The sequence below is a fragment of the Phascolarctos cinereus genome, unplaced genomic scaffold (assembly GCF_003287225.1).
Source record: "Phascolarctos cinereus isolate Bilbo 61053 unplaced genomic scaffold, phaCin_HiC Scaffold_2;HRSCAF=192, whole genome shotgun sequence".
NCBI classification, from domain to species: Eukaryota; Metazoa; Chordata; class Mammalia; order Diprotodontia; family Phascolarctidae; genus Phascolarctos; species Phascolarctos cinereus.
Window position 1 is genome coordinate 255,858,028 of NW_027555625.1, and position 10,520 is coordinate 255,868,547.

The 10,520-nt window shown below is 43.1% G+C and overlaps 1 protein-coding gene across 1 annotated transcript; it reads left to right on the top strand.

Moving 5' to 3' along the window:
- The first annotated feature begins 1,107 nt into the window (after nucleotides 1–1,107).
- On the top strand, nucleotides 1,108–10,183 carry LOC144455618 (ficolin-2-like). The gene is given in 10 exon segments (XM_078149072.1): nucleotides 1,108–1,151; nucleotides 1,392–1,489; nucleotides 2,057–2,112; nucleotides 2,945–2,980; nucleotides 4,843–4,875; nucleotides 5,242–5,369; nucleotides 6,068–6,125; nucleotides 6,128–6,196; nucleotides 7,021–7,155; nucleotides 9,549–10,183. Coding segments are annotated over 9 exon segments (837 nt in total). The 5' UTR covers nucleotides 1,108–1,151; nucleotides 1,392–1,415; the 3' UTR covers nucleotides 9,797–10,183.
- The last annotated feature ends 337 nt before the right edge of the window (nucleotides 10,184–10,520 follow it).

Genomic DNA, 10,520 nt, shown 5'->3' on the forward strand with positions numbered 1-10,520 from the left:
CTTGTAATAAATAAGCACAGGTAAGAAAAACAAATTGCCTACACTATGTCCAAAAACATGTATCTTGTTCTGCACCCTGGGCTCTTAACCTCTCTATCAGGAGGTGGGGAACTTGCTTCATCATTGGTTCTTTGGAACCGTGATGAGTCATAAGTCTTTCAAAGTTGTTCAACGATGTTGTTGCTGTATAAATTGTTCTCGGAGTTCTACTCATGCTACCTATATCAGTTCACATAAGCCTTCCCAGGTTTTTCCTGAAATATTTCTCTAGATTGTAAGCTCCTTGAGAGCAGGGACTGTTTTAGTTTCTTTTTGTATCTCTAGCACTTAGTTCAGTGCCTGGCACATAGTAGGTACTTAATTAATTTTTATTCATTGATTATTATTATTATTATTTTTGGTGAGGTGAGGGGGGGGGGGGTTAAGTGACTCGCCCAGGGTCACACAGCTAGTATTAAGTGTCTGAGGCTGGATTTGAACTTAGGTCCTCCTGACTCCAAGGCCAGAGTTCTATTCACTGTACCACCTAGCTGCCCCGATTGATTCTGATAGTGCAATATTATCATGTCCTGGACCCCTTTGGCAGTCTGTTGAAGCCTTTTCTTAGAATAAAGATTTTTAAATGCATAAAATATTATTCTCCTATTGATAGGTGCCTTCTTAGTTTCCAGTTCTTTTATTATGAAAAGAGCAGCTAAAGATATTTTTGTACATTTGGCCTTCTATTGACCCTGAACTTGGGGCTTTACTGTAGTTCTGATGAGGTCTAGAGGTTAGGGGTACTGGAATCCCAAAATCAGGACACATGCATCCTGCCTGAAAGAATTTGACCCAAGCCTTCTTTCAGCCAAAAACAAGATTTATTGAAGATTTGCCATATTAGGTAGACTATTAAGAAATCTGAGAGTCTGTGAGCTATTGGCTAGATTGTGAAAATCTGAGCATCTTAATGGAGACAAGATGGAACTTATATACAGAAGGACTGTGGAAGGGATCTAGGAGTGGCCAAGTAGTTTATGAGGTAATAGAATTCCAGGGAAATGGAGGATCTAGGAGTGGCTAAGTAGTCTATGAGGTAATGGAGCCTAGATAGGACCAAAGGTGGGAAGCAAACCTGGGGCCGTAGGGAGGCAAGACAATGGAGGGCCAGGGTAGGTCAAGGATAACAGAATTGGGGGATCAGGTGTAGCTAAAATGAAAGGCCAATTGACAGAATCATGGACTCAGGGGAATGCCAGAGATCTCCTTGATCAAGTGGGAGAATTCAAGGACAGTCCAAGGGTTTTCTAGGGCCCATAGACAAATGGGGCCCAAATTGGGACAAAGGTCTCACTTTGGGCCCATACCCCATCAGTTCCAAGGCAAAATCTTCCCTACCTGGCTTTGTATAGGACATTGTACAAGAAGGGGATCAGATGCAGGGAAGAGGAAGAGGAGGAGGAGAAAGTAGCCAAGGAAAAGCTATCGGCACATACTTTCCTTATGTTTGGTGGGTGAGAAAAGAGACTTGCAGAAAAGCAAAACTTAAGAATCAAGGACTCTTACTCAAAGGTCCCTTCCAACTAAATCAATGATCATGTGATCAGACTTCCCCATTTCATGGATGAGGAAACTGAGGCTTGTGACTTGCCAAAGGTCATAAGGGACAGAACCAGTACACAAGTCTTCTGTCTTCAAATCCAGGCTTTTTTTTTTTTTTACTGAATCTCAAAGAAGGTAATAGAACCAGTATAGGATTTGGGCCTTTCAAGTTTATTCTTAGGCCAGTAATATAATTGCTATTTTTCACAGGCAGTACAACCTTGGTCTGTGGATTTGTGAGTAGTTTCAGAAATCCCCTCAGGACAGATGCTTGGTTTGCCACAACTGCTTGTCAGACCAGAGTACAAAGCTAGTAATGTCTATGGGGGCTGCTGACCACATAGGAAAGTTGGCATGAAAGCCTCAGGGACTGGACTGCGTAGGTAGCCCCTTGGCATGTTGGAGGGAATGGAGCTTAGAGGAGTCAGTACTTTTGGGGAGAAATTTTCAGCATTTGTCTTTTTGGTATTTATAGGGGAAAGAGGCCCCCCCCTGGGAGCCCAGGAGAGTCAGGAACACAGGGTCCCAAAGGTAAGAGGAAGAGAATAGAAGACAAATAATCTTCAGGTAAAACCTCAATGTGTTTATCGGGATATTCTGGGAAGAGGCGAAGTAGGTCAGAAATTTCCAGGCTCTGTAGATTTCCTCCACAGACAGAAAATCACCACAAAATGAATATAGTGCAGCAAAAATAAAGGGGTAAAGCAGTTGTCCTCCTAAGATAACTTGAAGTGTAGACACCTCCAGGCTGTGTTTTTCTTGAGTAGCAGTAGTGAGGGAGATTTCTTTAATGTCCTCATTGCTTTCTTCTATTCTAGGGAACCAACTTCTCTCTGATGGGAAAAATAGGAATTTCCTGTTCTAGGCCCAGAGGCTCATATGACTGGTAGATCTCTAGAGCAAAACCCCCAGGCTTCAGGCTTCCCCGAAACCCAGCCTTGGAAAACTTTGCAATCTAGGAAACAAGTTGTGCCAAGCAGAACCCCATTTTTTTTTCTCCTTAACTTACTCCAGTGATTCAGGCACAAGATAAACTAAGCAACCAGCATCTAACCTTGCTAACAGGCTTCCAGAAAGCAAGCTGTGTTTAAGTCTGTGGAAATGAAGACTCTGAATGGAAGACCCATCAGGGTGGTGTCTCAGATTATCTCAGTAGTCAAGGACAGTCTCTGCAGGTCCATAGTCAATTCCTGTTATGGTTAACTGTCTCCAGAAAATGGCCATTGCCAAGTTATTTGTTCCATTCAGAAAACAGCCAATATCAACTGTCCTGTTCCTTTTTTCCAATCTCTTGAGTTGGGCCCTTGTAAGAGGTTATCATTTTGGGTTACTTACCTAGTTCTGAATCAATTTCTATCCCTAGGAGACAAAGGAGATCCCGGGATGCCTGGAAGAATAGGTAAAGCTCTATTCCTATGGATCTGTAGTTCTATTACCTATCCTCTGGTTTACTCTAGGACCAATCAGTCCTATATTTGAAATGTATAGGCATTAAGGTTAGACCTGAAGAATTTTCCATGATAAGGATTCTAAGATGTGGTAATGTATTACTGAAGGAGCTTTTTTTTTTATTGTTGTTATTATTATACCAAAGCTTTTTTTAAAATATTTTGATAAGATAAATATAACATAAATGCTGATGACAAGATAAATATAACATAAAATATAGAAAACCATAGAAATCTTTAAAATTCCATTCCTTCAACAGTCTGTAATTTCTTTAGTGTCGGTATTCTGAAGGAGCTTTTTTAATGGAAATGCTAAGTATAGCCATGCCCAGAAACAGGTATGTGTACTTGAGGTAGATCAGATTAGGGGTGTGTGTGTGTGAAATTATAATTATCCCCATTACAAAGACAAAATGAAAGGCAATCCCTGTCCTCCAGGACTCTATGTTCTTTGGGAGGGAAGTAAACGTGGAAAGAAGTGTATAGATAACAACAATAGTTAGTGTTCATATAGTGTTTTAAGGTTTGCAAAGAGCTTTACATACAGTTGTCTCATTTGATTCTCAGAATAACCCTGAGAAGCAGGAGCTTTTGTTATTATTACCCCCATTGTATAGATTAGGAAACTGAAGACAGGAAGGGTTCAGTGACTTGCCCGGAGTCACGCATCTAGTAAGTGTCTAAAGCAGAACTTGAACTCAAATCTTTCTGTCTCCAAGTCCAGCACTCTATCTACCATGGTGCCACGATGAACATTAGAGGTGGGAGAGAACATTAACAGTTTTCCCAGACATTGTTTGTCCTGGTCATAGAAGCTCTGTCGGTGTGTGTTTGTGCATATGGAGAGAGGTGAGAGGGACATAGGTTGCCTTTAGCCTTACTAATAACTGCAATGATAAAATGTTATGGTGGAAGAGAAACAGTCCTGAGATCACAGTGCCCTCTGTGTTGAAGAGATAAAAAGACAAGACTGGGGGAACTCCTCACATATATCTGTCTTCTTATACTGGCGATATTTCTGAGTTGGGAGAGGGCAGGAATACTTGGGAACAAAACCACCCTAATCCCATCAGGCTCAACCTGGGACTCTGCAGTGGAGTGGTGGTAGTTGTTCAGTTTTTCCATCATGTCCTACTCTTTACCACTGTCATTTGGGGTTTTCTTAGCAAAGATACTGGAGTGGTTTGCCATTTCCTTCTCCAGCTCATTTTATACACGAAGAAACTGAAGCAAACAGGGTTAAGTGACTTGCCTAGGATCACATAGCAAGTAAGTATCTGAGGCCAGATTTGAACTCAGGAAGATGAGTCTTCCTGCCTTCAGTCCTAGCTGCCCTGACATCTGTATTAGTGTAAAAATCCTATTGTGGAGGTATGAAAATAACATTGGAATCAGGATACAAGATTGGACAGTGCATAGAGCACCATTTCTGGAATTAGAGGATTAGAATGCTGCGTCTGGAGTCAGGAAGACTTGAGTTCAAATCCATCCTCACTTACTAGCTGGGCAAGTCATTTAATCTCTATCTGCCTTACCTTTTTCATTTGTAAAATGAGACTAATAATAGCAACTACTTTTCAGGGTTGGTGTGAGGATAAGATGAAATAATATTTTTAAAGTGCTTTGCAAACCTTAAGACACTATAGAAACGCTAGCTATTATTATCTAAAATTTTGCCTCTCCTCAGTGCCCTGTTCATAGTGTCTGCTGCATTATATTTTGTTATTATATTGTATTGTATGTAGTCACAGCCTAGAAGCAAAACATGAATGAGGGTCCTGATTATTATTATTATTATTTTTCCCTTGTATAGGTGAGGAGCTGGACACTCAGCTGTGCAAGACAGGTGATTGCTTCTCCTGACTTCCTACCCCTCCACTTGACCCAGCTGCTCATTTCTCACTGCTCAGGCCCAGGGCCAGAAGGCTGGGTCAGAGGTTCAGCTGTATCCAATTCCTCACTATTTCCAGAGAAGAACCAGCCTAAATTTCCCCAGGACTTAGGGGATTCTGAGAGATTCTGTCAGACTGTTTCTTCCACCACCCAAAGGCATGTGAGAACAAGTACCGCTCCCCCATACCTGCTCATTCTCTGCTCCAACCTTTCTACTGCCTGAGGCTTCCCAGTGGCACCCAAAGTTGGAGTGGCAGGCAATGTGGAAGATGTGGTCTTGTTCCTGTGGTTTTCCATTTCTAACCCTTTTTCTCTCCAGGGGCAAGAAATTGTAAGGAGCTGCTAGATAGAGGGAATACTCTCAGTGGCTGGTATACCATCTACCTCTCTGACTGCAAATCTCTGACTGTGCTGTGTGACATGAACACTGATGGAGGGGGCTGGACTGTGAGTATGAGCCCAGCTCATCTGGTGTGTCTGTCCTATTGTCCTGGAGAGCTGCTTCTGCTGAAGTTTATTCTCTCTGCCCCCCTCTCCCTTTTTTCCCGAAGTCCCTCAGTAAACCGATGCTTCTAAAAGAGTCAGGTTTGCAGTTCTGACCTGGAGTCTCAATTCTGATCCCACCCACATCCAAGCATCCAGGCCAGCCTTTTTATCTCAGCAACACTGGCCTGAAAGGAAAAGAGGAGGAGGGCCCGAGAGTTGAAGGAGAGAAGAGAAAGTTTCCATAGTCACTGTGTTAAGGGAACCTGGAAGGGAACCCAGGACCACTGTGAGGCAATGCTTGCAGCTGAGCCTGGCCCCACAGTGGGTAGGGCCAGCTTGGGCCTAGGGTTACAACCACCAACTTTCGAGAACCCAGGTGAACTATGCGCTCTTTGCATGATCCAAGCTATGTCTCTGCCTGGTCTAGCTGTGCTCTGAGGAGAGAGGCAATCATCTCATTGGAGGGTGGGGAATTGTACCCTACTGGAGGGTTCTGTTGGATAGGGTTCCCGGGCCTTGCTCTTGGGAGGCTAATGAACAGCTCATTCTAATGGTATCAGGTGCTTATATTTTTATCCTGTCCTTGGGAGGGAGATGGGAAGAGGGAAGCAGGAACACTTATTTGGGCTTGGAGAGGAGGCATTTCCATTTCTCCACAGATTTTCCAGAGATGGGCTGATGGGTCTGTGAACTTTTTCCAGTCCTGGACTGCTTACAAAAGGGCTTTGGCAGCAGGCTGGGGGAATTTTGGCTGGGGAATGATAATCTTCACTTGTTGACAGGGCAGGGTGAGGTTCCAGGGTGTATGTCTCAGGAGAGCAGCAGTTCTGATAGGGCTGCCTGGTTTCTCCTCTCTTTCTGGGTAGAGGATGAGGAGGACTTTGGGTCTGTAGGCTCCTCCCTGGTTGTCCACGCAGCAAGACAGATCAGTAGAAGCCTGGAGAAGTCATGGGACAGCTGCATTCTGGGAAACTCCTTAGCCAAGCTAGATGGTCCTGACCGAGCTTTGGGGAATAGCTAGCCTTGCTAATTTAAGTGGAGGGGCTGACTCAGCCATGACAAAGGGAGGCCAGGCAAGTGGGCTGTCTGAGCCAAAACATGTATGGAGACAAAACAAGGAATATAATTTAATACTTTTAAAAATAAATGCAAGTATTTTTAGCCACAGAAAATTCTGCCTTCAGGGGCCTAGGCAGTAGTCATCTCTATTATAGTGAAGACCTGGATGCTTCTCATCCTATGGACAATAATACACAAGATACAAATTTCCAAATCTGATTTAAGATGCCTAAGTTTCTTGTCTTAGTTCTGGGATTGAGATTTGGCAAGACATTGATGATATGGAATGACTCATTAGAGTTTTCAACTCTATTGCAACATAAGATCTGCCCTTTGTTTTCCATTCTGTGAGCCAGGAACCCTCCAAATGTTCTAGGTCTGGTGAGGGGTGATGGTCCAAAAGGAGTAAAAGAAAGATGCTAAGGAGGGAAAAGATTCCCTTTTGCTACGCTGTGCTTACTCCCAGTAATCTAAAGTCCATTCCCTTTGCCCCCACCAACCCTTGGAAGGATGAGACATGATAGATGAGGTGCTGTCCAACTTTCTCACTTAGATGACAGTGAACTCCGAATTGACCTCCAAGACTTTGACCACAATCACCACTTTGCCAAGTATAGGTCCTTCCAGGTTGCTGGGGAGACTGAGAACTACAAACTGAGTCTGGGGGCCTTTGTGGATGAAAATGCAGGTGGGTGAAGGATTGATCCATAATCCTACAAGGGAGAGAAAAATCAAGGAATGGTAGAGACTTATGGAACACAACATATAATGACCCTGAGGATGATTGTGAAAATTTGTAAATATGGGAAAGATCTCCCATTTCCTCAGTTTGGGGACTTTCCACCATCACCAATTGCCACCCTGTATATAACATAGTAGGTATGTCCTAGGGAGTTAAGTGACTTGCCCAGGGTCACACAAATAGTAAGTATCAGAGGCAGGGTTTAAACCCAAGGTTCTGGAACTTCATTTATTTATTTTTGTTTGTTTGTTTGTTTGTTTGTTTGGTGAGGCAATTGGGGTTAAGTGACTTGCCCAGGGTCACACAGCTAGTAAGTGTCATGTGTCTGAGACTGGATTTGAACTCACACCCTCCTGACTCCAAGGCCAGAGCTCTATCCACTGCACCACCTACCTGCCCTGGTTTTTGAACTTTAAGCTCATTACTCAATCCATCACACAATTATAATGATAATACCATTTCACTGCTTAAAGTACACAAATGTCTTATCCCAGTTCTGGTCAGCTAACCAGAGTCAAATGTCTCCATTAATACTCATTAGTGCTTTTAATTTTTGGAGCGAGTTTTTCACCTAATGTATCATGCCTTTCAATTTGTTTCAGCAAAGTGTTGGAGGGGATTTAAATACAAATAAGACACAATTCCTGCTCTTAGGGAATTTCTAGTCCAAGGGTGGGGAGCCTGCGGCCACATGTGGCCTTAAGGCCCTGGTTTCTCACTCCCAGTCTAGTCTAATAGGAGTTTTGGGAATGTTCTCAAGTAATTCTAGAGCAAGATTAATTTCATCAAATGTTTTTTAAGCACCTACTAGGTGCAAAGCAGTGTGCTGAACACTGAGGACAGAGCCAGTCCTCAAGTCAACAGATATTTATTAATCTATTTATTAATCACTTACCAGGAGCAAGCATTGCATTAAGCCCTAGGAATGCAAATACAAGCAGAAGGAATCCCTGCTCTGAAAGAGCTCATGTTCTAATGAGGGAGGAAACACATACAAAGGAGCTGGAAAAGGGGAAGGCACAGAGTTACCCGTGGAGGGGCTGTGGTAGAGAAAAATCCAGTGGAGATTTAGTGGAGTCTGGAGAGGAATGAAGACATGGTTGGCCTGAGCCTCCTCCTTCAATTGGAGGGTCTAGGAGGAACTAGCCAATCAGAGGGAGGCACCATGGGGGTGGAGGGCACTTCCAATGTGAGATGTAGTATAGGAATGGAGATTGGACCCATGGTTTCATTGACACAGGGAGCTCCTGGATGATGAAACTCCCAGCAATGCAGGTCAGCACCTTCTCTGAAACTTCTGGTCTTAAGAGAGTCACCTAGCTAGGTTAAGTGACTTGTTCAGGGTAACATGTATCAGAGGGAAGATATCAACCCAGGTAGTCCTTGCTTAGAGGTCAGTTTGCTATCAACTATGCCACGTTGCCTCTCAAGCATGGGGCAAACAAGAACAAAAGACAGTTCCTGTGCTCAAGGGTCTTACCTTCTACAAAATAAAATATAGTGGGTGGGTTAGAGAGGTACCCACAATTGTATGTACAAGATTTCTGTGGAGTTTGTAGGGCATGTTTATTGTGCCCATTTTACAAATGAGACTATGAAAGCCTAGGGAGATCATGAGCCTTGCTGACACAAGGCTGGTGAATAGGAAATTTGATGTCAAAGCACAGGTATCATGATTCCTAGTCCGAGGGTCTTTTTTAACTACCTATGATTGCAAAGTTCTGTTTCCTGATTTCATGTGGGGCTATATAACACATTGTACTCTCTAAGGGGCTCAGAAGGGTGTGGACATTTTCATAACTCAGCAGAGCCATCAGAATCCCTTCCCCAAACTCCTCAGGAAGGGTCAGTGATCCATTGACTTTATCCACCTTTATTCCTCATCCTCCTTCTTCCCTGGGAAAACCATCTCTAGGATTTTCCCCATCACAGTTGTGATGTATTGCAGGCTGGCATAAGAAATTAAATGGCAATTTTTGGGGAGTTTTGTGGAAGTTGCAGATGACACGTGAAGGCCAGCAGATGATGCAGAAAAAGTTTATAAACTCAGAAATGCATAAAATATGTATGGTATTATATGATATAACCTATGACTAAATACTTAACCCAAATTTTACAATAAGTGCTGTAAACATCCCATAAAAAAAGAAAAAAGAAAAAAAAAACTCAGACTTCTTCTCTGGGACAAAAGGAGGCCCAAAAACTTTTACTCAGATTTTCCAGATGGGGTGGGGATGTCACATCCCTAAACCCCTGCGATGTGGAAGGGATAACTGTACCACATGTTACTCACATTGGGAAATGACCTATCTGTATTTGCCAACAATGGCTTCCTGTAGGTGACTCCCTGATATATCACAACCACTTTGGCTTCACTACCAGAGACCGGGACAATGATGCGTATAAGGGCAACTGTGCCATGACCTACCAGGGGGCCTGGTGGTACAATGATTGCCACTTGTCCAACCTCAATGGTCAGTACCTGAGAGGGCCCCATGAGAGCCCAGCTGACAGAATCAACTGGAAGACAGGTCACAGGGACAACTACTCCTACAAAGTGTGTGAGATGAAGCTTCGGCCCACTTAGCTCCCAGTGGGATGGTAGGTTCTCTGGGTGTCCTCCCAGTGAGCTGGAATATAGTAGGGAGGAAATAGATCCTCTTACCCTAGAAAGGAGAGATAGCATCATTACCTAGCTTTTCACCCTGAATTGCTATGCCCCCTGAGATGAATGAATGAAAAAACATTTATTAAGTGCTTACTATGTACAAAGAGATACACTAGGAAGAAGGGAAAGGAGATGGCTGAATTCCAGTCCAGCTGTTATCCTGCAATAAGTCCAGGGGCCCTTGAACCTTCTCTCATTGCCCTTCATTTATACTCACACACATCTAAGACAGGTCCTCTTTGTGCCTTGTTGCTCTCATTGGATGATTGCTGACAGGCTCAACAATGATGGGGACATCAAACACTAGGCGTCAGTGGGCTCCGTCTATTATTCAAAGCTTCCTTAAAAATCTGGGTTATCTTAAGAAATTTTTAGCTTTTCCTCTCAGAGAATTATTGTTTTAATATTTAATAAAAATATAAAATCATCCAATGTTTTACTGAAATATATGAAGGAAAAAATATTTTTTCTCACAGAAAGAAAGCTGGTGTTATTTTTCTACAAAGGAAGAAAAAAAAGGGAAAGGGAGTTTGTCCTCTTTCCCCAAATTTCACTGCACCTTGTTAGATTCTCCTGGGGTTCAGGCTGAGGAGAGCAAAGAGACTCCTTAACTGGCCATATAAGCTTGCCCAGGAATCCCAGT